Source organism: Antedon bifida, chromosome 5 (genome assembly GCF_963402885.1).
Source record: "Antedon bifida chromosome 5, ecAntBifi1.1, whole genome shotgun sequence".
Lineage (NCBI taxonomy): Eukaryota > Metazoa > Echinodermata > Crinoidea > Comatulida > Antedonidae > Antedon > Antedon bifida.
Window position 1 is genome coordinate 1,775,062 of NC_136230.1, and position 18,293 is coordinate 1,793,354.

Sequence of the window (18,293 nt, forward strand, 5' to 3'; positions counted from 1 at the left end):
TAGGCCTATACATTATTGAAATGATAAATTATTTCGTTTTATACATCGCCCCACACTCTATATGCGAGATTTCTGAATCTTCGCCTGCAATACGTTCCCCAGTCTACAGTGCATAACTCTTAACCGAGTCTTCACTCACTAACCAATTGCATAACAATGTAATAGCCCTTAACCAAATACGGTACTAACAACAACAAAATACTTCCTCCGTCAGACCTACGACAATATAGTTACTTTTTCGAACGAGTCAACGACTTAAAGCTGAACTACGCACGAAAAGCGTAGAAATATTAACATGCAGAAAAACGGTCTAAAAATACGTTTTAATTCCATCACAATGATGTTGTAAGTATCACATAATTTGACATCCTGGCTTCTCGCGCTGATGGTTGTTTATAGGCGGAGGTCGATTTAATATAGAACGTACGGCTTCTTCAAACACCTGAATAAAAAACAAATAATGTTGTGAACATTTCCAACACTTCTCTACAATTTGCCAAACGCAACCATGCGTCCGCAATGGTCGCAAAGATGTGTTGGTTCTCAATTGACCAATCATAAGGAAACTGTAAAGAAAGTAAAAATACCAACACGAGGAAGACCAAAAGAAAACTGGATAAATCAAATAAAAAAAAGATTTAAAAGGAAAAAATGTAGACTTCAGCACAATAACAAACTATCCTGCCCAAAACAGAAAACTATGGAAACAAATCGTAGAAAGCATAATGTCTAAAATGACGAAAAAGTTTCAAGAGAGAGAGGAACAATCAGTTTACATTACGTGTGGCGCTATGTGTTGGACGTTCGACTACTGATCGTTAGACCGAGGTTCGAATCCAACTCTCGCCGCATTGCTTGTATCCTTAGGCAAGATACTTTACTTACGTTTGCCTCTCTCCACCCAGGTGTATAATTGGGAACCCGGTTAGATCAAGACACAACTTTGCGCTGATTACTAGCTGCATATATGGGAGTATGTTTCCATAGGTGTTTGATCAGGAAATGACTGGGGTAATAATGTTCAGCGCATTGAGAGCTTGCTTATATGCGCTATATAAGAATGAACTATTATTATTATTAATACTGTGCAGTCAACTCTCCCAATACCGGACTCTCTGAAAACAGGAAAAACCAGCAGACATATTTGGAAAGCCCAAGGTGTCCGGTATTGGGAGAGTTGACTGTATTATGATTCATAAGCAATAGAAATTGTGACAGAAATAAAGATTTAATTGTTCTGCCAAAAAAATAAAAATGTATACTCGTCTTACCATATCCAAGCCTTCTTGTGTAAGAGCAGAGCATTCCGTGTATTTAACGGCACCAATTTTGCTAGCAAGTCTTTCTCCGTCTTCCTTTCTGTAAACTTTTTGTCCTTTTCTTTTCAATTTGTTGATTACTTCTGCATCTTCTCTGAGATCTATTTTAGTACCTGGCGAAAGAATATAGGATACATAAGGCTTAGTAATTCAGTTAGTACAATATATTATTGTTTGGTTTACGATTTCTATGAAAAACTAAAACGATAGGTAGTTGCGCCAGAAAAAAAGTCAATAAGGAAATAAGAACCTAATTAAAATAGTACAAAGTTGAAGTTTGGTTCCCACTAACACAACGAAATGACGTAGACGAAACGCAAGTGAGTTGACCAATCACAATCGACAGTTCGAATAATCCATCACTTGTGATTGGTCATTTGCGTTGCGTGCGCTTACGTCCTTCTTGCGAACCAAGTTTGACAATTGTGTGCGTTGTTGTTCTTACCAACAAGTAAATTTGGAACTCCTGGTGCACTGCGGCTAAGTTCATTACACCAATGTGCGACATTAACATACGATGGTTCTGAGATTACGCTAAAACATACCAGGAAGATATCCGCCTGAAATTGAACGATCGGTAAGACAATTTAGTAAGTTGAGTCTTGATTTAAAATGGCAGTAACCACTAAGCTATTTATAGATATACCACTTATGTTAGACCTAATTCCTTCTATAATTGGCTCTAGAAAATATTTATAATTTTATAATCCTTAAATGTGTATGTTTTTCAAAAAACGTTGTTTTGTTTCTATTTTATCTCCACAATCTGAACAATACGTTACATGTTTCTTTTTGGTTGTTTTTTCTTGTTTTTTTTTCTTTTGGAAATGAAAAAAATACATTATAAAAATAAAAACAAAAGACCTCACTTGTGGGTATGCAAGGCATTGTCGTGACCCGTGATATTCAGCCTGACCCTGCGTGTCAAACAAATTCAGTACAACGGGCACAGCATCCACTGTCAGCGGTTGTGAATAAGCTTCAAAATTAAAACAACTAAAATAATGATAAAAATATAATACAGTGTTAAAATACATAAAACACAAACGGCAACAAAATTATACGGACTAAAACATGACACAGTGGCGTAACGGCTATGAGCGCTCATTGGCTAAACCCAGGGGCCCCCGGATATTATGGGAGGCCCCTGAGCGCTCATTGGCTAAACCCAGGGGCCCCCGGATATTATGGGAGGCCCCTGAGCAGTGTCCAGAGGAAAACAAGAATTAAAATATGTCGAAAAAGGCTAAAAACACCCGAGGCCTCCAGCGATGGAGGGCCACTTTGGGTTCCTAAGCCAGGGGCCCCAGGCCTCTGCGTTGCGCCGCTGACATGACATGCACCCTAGAGGGAACCAAGCTTTATTATACGGTGTATAATTGGGCTTATGCCTACTTACGTTTCGTTAAACTCTCTATTGGTATAGGATAATATCATATGTGACTTTCCTACATTACCATCGCCAACCAATACGCATTTCATAATTCGCCGTCGTACCGACTCCATTTCTTTTATTTATAAGATACTTAAGTTTAGATTACTCTTTGAAAGAAAAAGAAATGGTTAAAGAAATCAGTTAATACGTTGCGAGTACGTCTCTACCGTAAGTCAATTAGGGCCTACATAACATAATATCTACTATATAATAATAATGTAGCAATATCAATTAAATATAAACGGTCATAAACTGTATACTTACTTAAGACGTGAAATTAAACGCTAGAATAATATTATTTATTATTTCTCTTCTTCAACAATATCAATTATAAACTTTATTCGAGTACAACTCGACAACAACCGTTGTTCATTCGTAATTATCCCAAATCGAAATAAAATCATATATATATATATATATATATATATATATATTTGAAACCACTAAAGGAGGATTTTCTACACTGCGACAACCATGTCAGTGTCTAATCAAAGTACATGCATTACTGTTTTCCTAACCAAAATATTATGCAATTTTTTCTTTTGTAAATTCCTAGAACGGTTTTTATGTTTACTTCCTCAAAGACTACTAGAGGGGGAGCGAGCGAAGCGAGCTTTATTGCCTATATTTAATTTGATCTTTATTAAGTTGCAGTATAATTTTTATTTTGTAACTACTGTACCTCCACACGCGCGGTCCGATCCGAAAATAAACAAAAAACTAAAATGGCTATAGCCACTAACGGCCAACTTAGTTGAAACCAGGAAGTTGCAAGGTGAACCCGTGAACTCATCGTGAACCTGGAAATTGAAATTGTATTGAAAATCTACCGATGAAATCAGAAATTTACTTTAAAACCCTTTATAATATCTTCCTAATATAGAAATATGGAACAATATCGTAATAGTGAAAACTAATGTTATCAAATTTACATTTCGCGGTACATCTGAGATAGATCAAGACCAAGGCAGAGATTTGTCCCGAAGTTTTTCCATTGTGCTCGCCTATGTCGGAATTAACCATAATTTATATATAGATACTTTAAATACTTTAAAAACTTTACCAGTATGAATTTTTAAAATAAAATAATAATAATTTTTGTAAAAAGGAAACGACGAATTGCAAACGACACTGAAACCACATCCTCTCGCATACAAATCATGTTTATTAACCATTGTACCATCACGATGACGTAATACACGTCACAGTTTTGTAGAGAGATATCAGCAGTACAATCCTCTCTAAAGCTTGGTTCCCACTTGGACGTAACGCAACGAGCGTAACGCAAGTGACCAATCACAAGCGACAGTTGGGATGATCCACCGCGTCATGATTGGTCATTGCGCGCGATGCGCGTAAACCCTCGCGTCGCGTCCAAGTGCGAACCAAACTTAATAATAGTACAAAATAATATTTTCAAACCTAATTATTTTTCTAAAAAAAAACATATTGTACTATGCAATTGATCGTGTTAGTAATAAAAAAAAAAGAAATTATACCTAATATACAAATAAAAAGTACACGTGAGCTGTTACCACACACACATACATAATATACATGTAATATACAAGATATTATAAAGTGGAATATATAAAGTATATATACTGTATACATACCTTACACAAGACGAAGCATAAACACAATATTCTATGATATTTGTACATATGATTTTGTGTATACACGTATACAGTAAACATACATAAAAATACATGTATAAGCATATTAGCAAGATTTACATAACCACTGTATTTTGTTGCGATGGCGGTCGGTCTGTTGTAGTACTATAAGCTGTGTTCACACGGGACCCAACGCAAGGGCGTAAGCGTATCGCAAGTAAGTTGACCAATCACAGGCAATGGATCTTCCGAACTGTCTTGTGATTGGTCAACTCACGTACGTACGTACGTTACGCATACGTCATTGTGTTGGGTCCTAGTGGGAACCCTGCTTTAACAGGTAAAGAATTTTATACAAAATTTAGTAAAGATTCATAGAGGGCGGCACATACCCTTGTATTACAATATTTCGTGATATTTCAAAAAAGCATTTTTTTGTCCTAAAAACAGGAATGGATATATGTTCACGTTATCACGGTTTAGGCCTATATTAATTAATTGATTACTTTAAACAGAATAATAGACCTATCCAAAGGGCTGCGTAAGAGTATATACAGCAGTTATAAACAACACACTTATTAATATTGAAAATGGTCATTTTGGAACATCGTTTCAAAATTACAATTGAGAAGTTATTTATATAATAACAAATTTTTAAAAAAAATCATAAAATTAAAACAGCACTTTTTGTTTTGCAACTACAGTGTTTTGAGGCTACATGATAATATTACTCAATTTTACATGGTGAAAAAAATAAGTATTAAACAAATGCTTTAGTAACACCGCAAAATTGTTTGTAATGGCAATCTGGATAAATATTTTACTTTGTTCTTTCAATACTGTACATATACCACAGATATAATTATCTATGGTAATTAATAGTCATTACACGAAACACAACAAGCGCAGTTCTTATTTGGACGCGAGACGCAATACACATGATTCGACCAATCATAAGCGACATTTCGGATGCACTATCATGATTGGTCAAACTATTTGCGTTTCGTCCAATGAAAACAAAACTTAATTATGCGGCATGACAGTAAGCATTTGCTTAAACTCAGTATACACTATCAACATTTATGTGACAACAAAATTTGATGTGCCCAAATATCGACATAATGATGTCATATCACTACCATATTTGGGGATATCACTACCATATTTAGGCACATCACACTAGTTTGATAGTGTAAACAGAGCTTTAAAAAGAATAAGTACGTATCAAAACAACTAGTTTATTTACATCGATGTTAAGATTCATATGTTATATTTATTTTAAATAACTAAGAAACAAGACGTTCCTATTTACAAACCTTATATCATGATTTTTGTGAAATAAATTTTGTTAACGATTTTTCGTGATTAAATGAGTGACACAAGTAATGACGTGACCCTCGGGGGAGGAACACCTATAGTAGATTGATCCTCGGGGGAGGAACACCTATACTAGATTGATCCTCGGGGGAGGCGCACCTATAATAGATTGAGCCATAGATTACTGTAATATACACAAATGATATTATGATTTCATTATACAATATCTAAGGAGCTAGATATCCCCTGGTGGTTTGCCCTCATTATTGGTTCCACGAATTCTGGATTATAAAAAAAATTCCATTTATGACCAATACAGTTTTATTTAACAGTGTTAAATAACATGTGTTTGATAATAACAGTGATATATAAACAGAGGCTATATTGATAACAGGTAAAACTAGCTGTCTATTGGTAAAAGGTATCTAAAGGTGTAACGTCAAGTTTAAAATACCGAATAACCCTCCAAATTGGGACCAGAAAGAAACCTAGCTGTTTTTGCGAGGGTTTTGGGCTTACTGTTACTACACATAGTATGTCATGTGCCACAAATAAAAATGATTACAAACGTAACACTTAATTACATTTGATTGGTCGTTGTTTGTTTAAGTAACTATCTTTTTTGTGACTAAACTGTTTGTATGTGAAAGACAAATAAAACTACTTGTTAAAAAAAAAATATAAAATTTCAAAATTAACTAAAAAAATACTTTTTTTTATGATAAATGGAAAAAAATAGACTATGTTAATATTTTCCAATTGATTTCAGACAAACTCTATAAACTAATTATACTATAATAGAAAAAATAATGTTCATAATTTTGGTGTCGGTATTTAACACCTAAGATATACATACATTTTACTTAAAGCGCAAAATACAAAAAAGCTTATATATTTATAGGAAACTGTAAAAATCCCAGAATGCAATAGTAATCCCAGGTAAATTATTCCAGGTGTTCTCATTAGCTATTCGAGATCTGTATACGCATAATTCATGACCTTTTGTTTAACTAGGATCAGGCAGGTGTAAACGAGACTACTTTTTAATATAGTACATTTAGTATATAACACTCAGTTATACATTCTATCTAAAACACTTGAAACAAATGTTGCCACCTAGCATTGTATATGAGTTAACAATCACACAACAAACATACAATATGTAAAAGGGTTCCTGAGAATTTAAATATGACATGTGACTACATAATTAATAAGTATCATAAATAAGATATCAAAATGGTACCAATTTAGTGTAGGGCTGAAATTGTGATTCTGGTAATAATACGACAGATTGATCATGTTTAAATGTGATCCTCTCTTATTAATCATGAATTGTAAGTATAACTGAACATGTTGTATTCATGTTCGTTAATAATAAAGGTACAGTATTTAACATTATTAGGAACTACAAATTTAAGGTACAACCACAGTTTATACTACAACATTAAAGCTGCCAAAAAAAAGAATTTTGTTGTGTTCGGTTTACAAATTGCTAATTTTTCTTTGATCCAGTTACTGTAAGCACCATCTAATAGTTACGCTAAATACCAAGTAAACATTACACACGTTAGGAATAAGCCCGTAAGTGTATGCGAAGCCTTGGTATGACTACAGAGGTTTGCACACACCATTAGTTACTCTATATACTAATACACAGGCAAAAGAAAAGCACTGGTGTAAATGAATGGTGGGTGTAAGAATCGTAAAGCAGGTGGGAGAAAGAAAAATATGTAACCGAAAAACGGAAAAATAATGGAATAATGCGTTATACAAGATGCCTATAATTAGCATCAATTATCAAAAAACACAATGCATACTGTCAAAGTAAACGCCGTTAAACACAAGAGAAGAATCCCTTGTTCTTTGGTAGCTAAAAAACATAAGTTATAGGTGGGGTCAGAGGTCAAACAATTCTCAGACGTTAATATGTATTAATAGTAAGAAGCCACTAACAATGAGTCAGTAGTGTATGCTGAAGTACAATAAAAACAAATGCCTTTTGGAATAATCGTATAGGAATATGAAGTTGGGGAAAAAATGTAGAAACTTTGAGAAGAACCGCTGCCAATCATTGAACAGATTTACAGGAACCCTTCTTGGTAGGTTTGTCTTTTACACACATCCAGAGAAATAACTGGCACAACTTGTTATCAATGCTTTAGTGAGATTGTAAAGTACATACCAATGTCACTATCAATGTTTATTATTTATTTTTTCACAAATAATTATTATTATTAAAGTTTATTTTTTTTGTTTCAAAAAAAGACAATCAGATTATCTGGCATTTTGGTTTCTTTCCGTGGTTAGGTGGAGCTGGATTTAATACAATACGTACTGCCTCTTCAAAAACCTGCAACAACAACGACAATAACATTTATAATTTTACACTATGATATACTGTGTATCATTGTAATGGATCATTATACATTTTCAGCAGATATACATATGGTAAAAAGGGTCTTGCTTTGGAGGAAAAGGGGTGCTAACAAAGGCTTTTTTAGGGTTGGAATGGTGTGGTTATGTGTGTCCAGTAAAGCAATACTAACCGTAACAGCAACAGGGTAGCCACCAGTACGGTTTGTAAGGTTTCAACCTGACCACTTTATCACAGAGGCCTTTGACAACCCCGGGTCTTGAACAGAGATTGTTCCGATTTCTTGCGAAAACCGCACCACTTTATTGTTTGATTAGTCTTCTATACACAAACAACTTTCAAATTGTAAATCATGTAAATGGGGGAATAACCTGCGACTTGCAGTCTACGCGCGCAGGAATGGACGATATACCACAACTTTCTACTTCCCTAAGGGTCTCTTCGCGTCGAGTGCTGCCACCAAAGGGCGCCCGTTCGTTTATCCACTTACCATTTTCAAACCCCTTTGTGTAAGAGCAGAGCATTCCATGTATTTAACGGCACCAATTTTGCTAGCAAGTCTTTCTCCATCTTCCTTTCTGTAGACTTTCTTTCCTTTGCTGTTCAATTCGTTTATAACTTCTTTATCTTCTCTAAGATCGACCTTTGTACCTAGTGAAGACAAAAAGTGAACGAGAATGCCAAGTGTCAATAAGTATACCCATATATGGACATGATGATGTCATACCACTACCATATTTGGGCATATCACTACCATATATGGCCACATCACACTTTTTGGTGTCTAACTAGTTTTAGAGTGTAGACAGAGATTAAAGCGACTAACATACTGATGTCATATCAATACCATATTTGTGCATATCACTACCATATATGGGCACATCATACTTCTTTTGTCAAACTAGTTTGATTGTGTAGACAGAGTTTAAAGCGAGTAACATACAAAACATTAGCCTTACCAACGAGTACATAAGGAACTCCTGGTGCATGATGGGCCAGCTCTGGATGCCACTTAGTTTGCACGTTAGCATACGATGATTGTCCAACTACGCTAAAACATACCAGGAAGATATCGGTCTAAAATGAAACAAAATAAATGAGATGTAGAAACTACAGTACTCTACTGTTATAGTTGACATTGTATTATAAACAACACTAATGCTGCATATGTAATTCTTGGTTGTACAATAGACTCACTGCAGCCTTGCAATTCGAATCCATTGAAAAACACCTGAGCACAATTCAATTCATGTTGAATGTAATAGACTCACTGCAGCCATACAATAATCCATGTTAATAAAATAGACTCACTGCAGCCTTGCAATTTACTTACATAAATAATACAATAGACTCAGTGCAGCCTTGTAATACAACTCATTTTTTATATAATAGACACAGTACAGCCTTGCAATACATTTCATGTTTGATATAATAGACTCACTGCAGCCTTGCCATTCACTTACAGAAATAATACAATAGACCCATTGCAGTCTTACAATAATTCATGATAAAATAGACTCACTGCAGCTTTGCAATTCAATAACATAGCTAATACAATACAACATATCTCCAGATGTACAATCTTGCAATAAAATTAATTATTAGTACAATTAAACATGCTTGTTACACAAATAAACAAATTGAGCAAAAAAAAAATTGACTGAAAGTGATTTTTAGTTTTAAAATCACCGCTCAACTGGATCTGTAGAATTGAACAATGTATCGTGGCGTAATGATGCTGGTTGACCACACTTACTTGTGGATATGAAAGAGGTCGTAACCTGTCGTAATCTTCTTGACCGGCTGTATCCCATAGACCTAGGTTCACGGACACACCATCCACTTTCATTGGTTGTGAAAAGTTGTCAAATCTAAAGCAATAAAACAAAATCAAACATTGAATAAACATGTAATATAATGCAAAACATCTGTGAAAATAAAAACTGGAAAGAAAAACCCTGTAATTACTTCATCCTTCAGGTTGGATATTAAGCCATTGATCCATGTGACACAAGTACACCAGATTTCCTGGTGTACTGTTCATTTCCTATAAGATACATAATGTCTATATTTATCCATGATTGTTACATCTTTGCATTTGATTATTTCAGGCCAATCTTGTGATGAAGGGGGGTGTGTGTGTATCCTGCAGTAAAATGTGATTTTTCATGTTTGAGATGTGTGCCTATCATGTAGGTAATCTGACCAATCACAACTCGACGATGGATGTTGTTTATGATTATGAAACTTTACCTCAGAATATTTGATTTTCAGTCCCAGTAAACAATTTGAGACTTTTGGGAGAATAATCGGTTTTGTGAGAGTTTCTGTTTTTCAGAGAGTCCAGTATTGACTGTTGGCTGTATTGAAATGAAATTTTAAAAAATAAATAAATGAAAATAAAATACAAATAATGGTTTACTTACACTGTAGGAATATATTCTCGTGGAAACTGGTTTCTGGTATAGGACCACAGCATACATGTTTTACCAACTGCACCGTCACCAACCACCACGCATTTCATTGTTCTTGACCCCTGCGCCATTTCTTTTAATTTAATTGCTTTCTATAGTATTTCTGAAAAAAATAAATTATTAATTTATTTCACATTTATAAATTATTAACAGTAAGAGAAGATGTCTTGATTTACCAATATTGAAAGCAACTTAGCAGTGAGTTTATTCAAGACATGAAAATTAATTTAATGATTAATTAATTACTATGATAGATATTATTTTGATTATTACTTGCATAACAATTAAAAATAATTGTCCTGAATTTTTAAACATGAGCCATACCATATTATTCATGCAACTAGCGACTAATACTCATAAAATTCATGTACGTATTGATATTACAGTACGGTATATTACTTGCATAAGAACTGTATGTTTTTTTTTGCATGATAACAATAAAATAAATAGTTATTATTGACATTCCAATATTGAAATCATCAAAGCAGTTTTTCATACATCTAGTAAATAATAATAATAAAATTCAATCAATGAATTTAATACTAATGGTAGATATAATTTTTTTGTTTACTTGCATTACTGTATGTTTGCTTAAAAAGTTATCAACCTAATTTTGAGCCATGTCATCAATCATTTTCAGGATAATCAAGATTAGACATTACAAAAGCTTATTAATATTTTTATCTTCAATTATACATGGGTCGAAATATTAAATAGCGAACACTCTGTCGATCTCTGCATTTTGCCAAGTATGTTGCTTAATTTATTTTTTAATTATCATTATTTGGAAATAAATGTTATTTTGATTTGATGTGATCTATGTTATATTCATGTTTAGTTTATACATGTAACCACATTTCTTCTATGGCTGTAGTGTAAGATCTATATATTTTGTTAGTACAATATCTGGACTTGACTTTATGCTTTGTTTTTTATATATATATAATTGTATTTTTGTATGCAGTGATAAATTAATTAAATTTATTACAAAACTACACCATGAGATGGATTTAATCTGAATTGCGTTGATCAAAGCAGATTGTATTATTACTGTTATGGCTCTACTCATCAAGCAAACACCTAGATAAAAACGAAGCCTAAACTGTGAAGCACAAGTCTCCCTGATTTAAATTCATTCTAGCAAATCTCAACAAAATGAGTCATCACAAGTGAAGTATTACAATAGAAGCTCGCCACAATCCCTGAGGTATCAACATACATACTGTAGTTAGTACATTTTTAAAGTAAATTCTAAAAGGGAAATATAGTAACCATAAACCTAAAGTGCTACTCCAACATTTTTACTGCTAGTCTTCCTGCAGGAATTGCACACTTGACCTTTAACCTTGTGTAATCTATTGATCCATTGGCGTTAAACATACCAGTATGTTAATTTAATTATAGAGATAAAATCATATCTCTATTAAATACTTAATAATACTGTACTATATTATTTTTACTTTTAAAATGTACAATTTAAACTATTTTTCTTTGATTTTTAAATTAACAATAAATTAGCAAATGAAGTAGTTAGCTCATTGTTTTACAGAGTGACGTTTGACAACCATTGTATTGTTAATGATTGTGATATAAGTCTATCGTTTGAAAAAGGAGTCTGCAGTAAAGCGGTGTAAAGCTAAGTCTACACTATCAAACTTTATGTAACACTTCATTTGTGCCCATATGGACATGATGATGTCATGTCACTACCATATTTGGGTATATCACTACCATATTTGGATACAGTACATCACACTTTTTTTGTCATTAGTTTGATAGTGTAGACAGAGCTTTACATAAACAACTGGGAAACCAGAGCCAAACAGACAACACGGAGATCTACTATTCAAGGAGCATTTTGAGATATAATGAAAGGAACTTTAAAGAGGAAAGGAAAGCTGCCAGGGCACTCCATATCAGCTCAGTACCTCTGTCTACACTATCAGTTTGACAAAAAAAGTCTGATGTGCCCAAATGTGGTAGAAATATGGTAGTGATATGCCCAAATATGGTAGTGATATGACATCATCATGTCCATATGGGCACATTACATTTTTTTTGTCACATAATGTGTTGATAGTGTAGACAGAGCTTAAAGATCACAGAAGAAATGTCGCTGTAGCTTGGACTTTTCAGCCATATACACAACAATAGTTTTAATTTGCAAACATCATACTTTAACCATTAGAGATGTTATACCGTAGTACCTCTATGCTCTAACTAGGCCTAGAAAGACTACAGATGATGATTTCTCAATTAAATACTTATTGCCTGTTTAGATTGTACTTAATTGTGACACTAACCATGTTTGATTGTTAATTAGTCATACTATACTTGTAACAAGATTACATTTTACAAGGCTAATATGTAACCCACATATTAACACAGTCCAGCTACAGAATACTTGAGTTATAAATCCTTTGTTGTGGTTACGGAACTTAAGTATAATTTGTGTTTCAATAGAAACTGGTTTAAATTCTCAAGTTCATTATCTACCATATTGTAAATCTATTTTTATACTACAGTACCTATGTATAATTGAAAGTACAGTTTATAAACTAAACAATTCTCTCATAGATTTTTTATTTTTATTCATTTATTCTTTATAGTTATACTGGGTAGCCTCTCCCAGAGGGCCCATGATTTTGTGACATTGGCTGTGTGTGAAACTAGTACACCGGGGGGAGGGGGGGGGTTAACCCTCTACTCATCTCGAAAGATGTACCAGGTTACTTTAAAGTGCACACAAGCCAGATGTGTACACTGGACCTACGGTTATAGTCCTCCTTATCTGAGAAGACTTGTTCTACCACCAGAACCATGGGGTGAGTGAGCCTTGAACCCTTGCCGATATTATGCCTACGTAATTACGGTTCTACTACCTTAAACGCTCGGCCACTCACTCGCTTACACTGTACAGTTTGTCCATTGGTATGAGATCAGTACAGGTTTAAACTAAAATAACAAACTCTTTACTTCACCTAGCCTAGCATAAAACGACATAATAGAACAGAAAGACAAGAAGTTTAATCAATTGAAAAATAATAATCAAACTTCCATCTAGACACACAATCAAAAGCAATTGGACATCATAATCAGAACAATTATATTTTTAATGTATTGTTGTTATTATATTTTAGAATATTGCAGAAATTGCTCATAACTGGTTGAAGTAATAATAAACCACCCAGAATAATACTGAGAGATGATAGATTAGAAACTACTGTAATATAGTAGTAGTAATAATCATCAACATTAACAAATTAATTTATTAATAAGAGATGATAAATTAGAAACTACTATAATATAGTAGTGTAATCATCAACATTAACAAATTAATTTATTAAATAAGAGATGATAAATTAGAAACTACTATAACATAGTAGTGTAATCATCAACATTAACAAATTTAATTATAATAATGAGGGATGATAAATTAGAAACTACTGTAATATTTTTTTTTTTTTTTTTTTTACCATATTTAATGAGGATGATCCATCAAGCAATTGCTGATCATTAGGGACCCTCAGAGGTTCACAAGACAAACATATACACAAGATGCTCTACATAAACAAAGTCTTATTACAAGTCTTTGGGAGTGGAGTTGTAATTTTGTCCTTAGAAAAGATCCTGACATGTGACGGGACTTGAACCCAGGACCCTTGGAGTGGTAGCCAAGCATCATAACCACCAAGCCACAACTCCACTCTATATTATAGTAATACTGTAATAATCAAACATAAATAACAATAATTTATAATAATGAGAGATGATAAATTAAAAACTACTGTTTTAATAATCATCAAAGTCAACATTAACATTAACAATAATTTGTTGTTTAAACCTACTAATACTACCTATTATTACCATGAAGGTATAAAATAATACCTCCATGTTTATTTATGTACATAAGCAATTAAATTACTGTAGTTTATTAGCTGACAATTGTTTTTGTTTTGTTCCTTTACACTAGAATGAATTAATTCATTAATTATAATTTGTGATGCAGTTATAGTAATACTTTATCTCATTCATAAATATGTATACATTATATTACAAGTGTATAAACAAGATACTAACTACAGCATACATGAATATGAAACCCCAGAGAAATACATACAGTCTGTTTCATTAAGAATCGCAACCTCTTCATTTGAATATTGTTATAGGAATAAATTAAGGGTAGAATCAATTACCATACAATTGTTGTTATTAATATCTTATGAGAGCTCATGTACATATTATCTCGAGAACACTTTGTTAATACTGACTGTATGCAAAATACATAAGACAAACAAATCAAGATTTTGTTAAGTTCTATATAATTATAATTGATTATGTTAATAGTCACATTGCCAAAGAAAAGGATAAAGTAGGACCGATTAATAATAATAAAGGGGACACTCTTGGGACCAGCAAAGTGTCTTCCTATATGGGTGTCCCCTAAAGGGGCATCCTTATTCAAGGGACACACCTATTCAAGGGTGGTCAAAGAGAATAACTATTATGTGACATTAAAATAGCATATTCAACAAAAATTTAACACTGAGTAAATAAATACTGAATATTTGAAAAAACAATAGTACAGTAAGTAGGTTTTATGATGAACTGCGGTACAGTATCTGCGGTACAGTATCTGCGGTACAGTATCTGCGGTACAGTATCTGCGGTAAAGTATCTGCGGTACAGTATTACAGCATTTGTGGTATAGTATCTGTGGTACAGTATCTGTAGTACAGTATCTGTAGTGTAGAAGTAGTACAGCAAAAAGCTGAAGATATTCAGTTGTTAGAAATGGTTGAGACATTTTTATGTATTGAGTAATTAATGGAGTGTTGTTATAACAACCATGAGTCATCAACTATTAGTAATTATATATACAGTAGGTGCTTCCAGAAAATAAAATTAATGAAAATCACTGAAGCACGACACAGTTGAAGCATTACTGTTATGTAATACTGTTAAATAACATCTTCTGACAGTGACAGATACAAAAACTGGCTCAGTATAGTATAGTAGTTACATGTAACTATTTCTAGGGCAGCATCTGTACTGTAGTCGTAAAATCATCCTTTATTTCAAATAAATACATAAGAATGTAACAAACATCCCAGGTCACAGCTTGTAGGACCAAGCATATATGCAGGGCAAAATGGGACAACAATTCAAAACACTTACAATAAGGAGGTTAAAATAGTAGAAAACAAACCAAAAAAAGCATAAAATTCAGATTGTTCTAAAAATCTACAGTTAAGAATTACATTATTACGGAACAGTTTTCCCACATCAGTTTAAAGCGGGCATTCCATATGGTATAGCAACATACCAATGCCGTTTCGCTTAGTTTTTTTTGTATTCATTTCATTTTACTTTTATTAAAATATTGAACACATATTATACACTATATACAGTACTACACAAACATTGCAACAATAAGTAACTGAGTGAAATGAATCATTTGTAGTTTGTACTAAGTACAACAACAGACTAAGCACTAAGGTATTTTAATCTCAAGGCTAACTTCAAATCCTGTATTGGAATTTTACCTCTTCCACGCCAGCCTAGAACTTGGTGGTTTCCATCACTTCACACCCTAAATTTAAGTACTTTTACTACCTTGATATTTAAAATTACCTGTTTAATTCAGACATTGGAACAGTGGATGTACATTAATATTATAATAGAGGTACAGTACTCACTGAGACACAGTACCATACCAAGAAACTACTCCACTATACCTGATTTGAGGTACAATTAATCAGGGAAATAAAATTATTTAGGGCAAGAGGAGGAAGGTGAAGGGCAATAATATAATTATGATATATATTATATTATAAAAAATATACAAAGATTATGTTGTTGGTGCATTTAGTTTAACATACCAGAGAATTGGTGACTACAACCACCAACCAGCGTTCACTCAATTCTACCTTCTTTTATGTTTTTCCTTTAAATGCACAAAATCTATAAAAGAAAAAAAAACAAATATCATCATAGAACCTGAATAGAAGTATTAAATCAGTATTTTTGTTCAGGCAGACACACATCACTATTTTGGTTTTGGTCTCTCTGCTATTTTTTAGGTCTACTATAGACCAAGACTTTAGCTTTTTAAAATTGTGCCTACCACATACTGTCCCTGTACAGTACCCAAACCATTTACTGTAGATCAGACACTATTGTAATTGGTCAATTAAAAACGCATCACGTAAGCACATTTTTACAGTACAAAGTTTAACAACATTTGATCGGTTATTTGGCTTAGTGGTGTGTATTGCGGCTAAGGATCATGTGGGTATGGGTTCAATTTCCAGACGATGATTTCTTTGCTTTATTTTATAGCTACCGTCTCTTCTTCTCACCACTGTCTGGGAGAATTTTTTTAAAGGTCGGATGCCAGATTGAGTTCTTTCAGCATATTATAAAAATAAATAATATAAATAGAACGAAATCTGTAAAGGTAGTGAAACTGTAACCACAGCATATTTTTTTTATATCTGTGTGTAATGGAGGTAAGATGAAGGCAAGAAAAAATTGTAGGAATGAGTGAATCCTCGTCAAATCAATGGAGATACTGTAGGCTAAACCTTTTTTAAAATAAACGCAAATCTACCCAGCGAGAGGGCGAGAAAAGCCTACAATAAATTGTGGTCGGTCCGACTTCAACCAACACACCACAGCCACACACACAGCACTGACTGATGACCAAATAATTTCCAGTCTTAACACTATAAAAACACAATTATTTATTTGGAAACAAATCAAAAGTGTGCGTACTTACTTATGATGTGACAAACAGTGTCAAACTCCAGAAAAATGTTATTATTTCCCTTCTAGAACAACAAAAATCATAACTTCCGTGTTGAGAATGAAGTTGACCTGAACTGCGCCTATATTGAGGTCAACAGGGCGCCACCAAGTATTCTTCAATTGTTCCCGGCCTTTCTCACCGCTGTATTTCGTTAAAAAGTTTTCCAAAAAAGAAAATCTATATAATTATTTGTAAACTATATTGAGAGGACTGTGAAGTCTTTATTAGGTTTAACTATTTAGAAGAAAAAGCATGATAAATATATAATATGCAATTTTTTTTCTTTTTAAGTAGGTCGACGTATATGCAATTGACGGATGAAGTAGATAGGTTGTTGTTTTCTAAAAGTTTTAAACTACTTTCCTTTTTAAATAATGCATCATGCAACACAACGTTATCAAATAGATAATCACTTAAAAATTGAACACGTTTTGGTCTTCAAAACCATACAAAAATAGGCCTACACTCATTAAAGTAGTTTCACAATTTTACTACACTTTGACATCAAGCTCGACAGAAAAAGTCAAAAAGTTTACATTAAAGCCGTCAATTATAGAGGGCGCTAAATTATTGCGATAACTACGAAATTTACAGGAAACGTGAACAATTATAAATATAAATTTTCTTTTTTTCAAGAATCACATTGAAATTATTTTTTATTTTATTTTAATTTAATCTAGGAAGGCAATTGAAATTTATTTAACCATTTATTTTGTGATTTTATAAGTGAAAACATAATTTTTAGGGTTTTTTTGTTTCTACGGAAGTGATTAACTTTATTAAAACTACAAAATACCCGATTCAAAGTCTGATTTAATTTGTTCATGTTTTGGGGGGGACAATACATCTTTAAATTATTAAAGATAATTTATTCAAAACAATGTTTATCTTTAAGCGAAACAGAAGTTTTACAAAACGTTGGATATTTATTTATTTTAAAATTTATT

The 18,293-nt window shown here is 33.0% G+C and overlaps 1 protein-coding gene across 1 annotated transcript; it reads right to left on the minus strand.

Annotated features, from left to right (window-relative positions):
• Positions 1 to 329: 329 nt before the first annotated feature.
• Positions 330 to 17,475, minus strand: LOC144842514 (uncharacterized). The gene is made up of 13 exons (XM_078698962.1): positions 17,317 to 17,475; positions 16,418 to 16,499; positions 10,488 to 10,638; positions 9,818 to 9,932; positions 9,021 to 9,138; positions 8,552 to 8,712; positions 8,014 to 8,037; positions 3,494 to 3,554; positions 2,719 to 2,827; positions 2,189 to 2,315; positions 1,765 to 1,879; positions 1,272 to 1,432; positions 330 to 442 (listed from the first exon to the last, which is right to left on the minus strand). The coding sequence occupies exons 3-13, from the start codon at positions 10,604 to 10,606 to the stop codon at positions 353 to 355; spliced, it is 1,200 nt and encodes a 399-aa protein (XP_078555088.1). The 5' UTR covers positions 10,607 to 10,638; positions 16,418 to 16,499; positions 17,317 to 17,475; the 3' UTR covers positions 330 to 352.
• Positions 17,476 to 18,293: the final 818 nt, after the last annotated feature.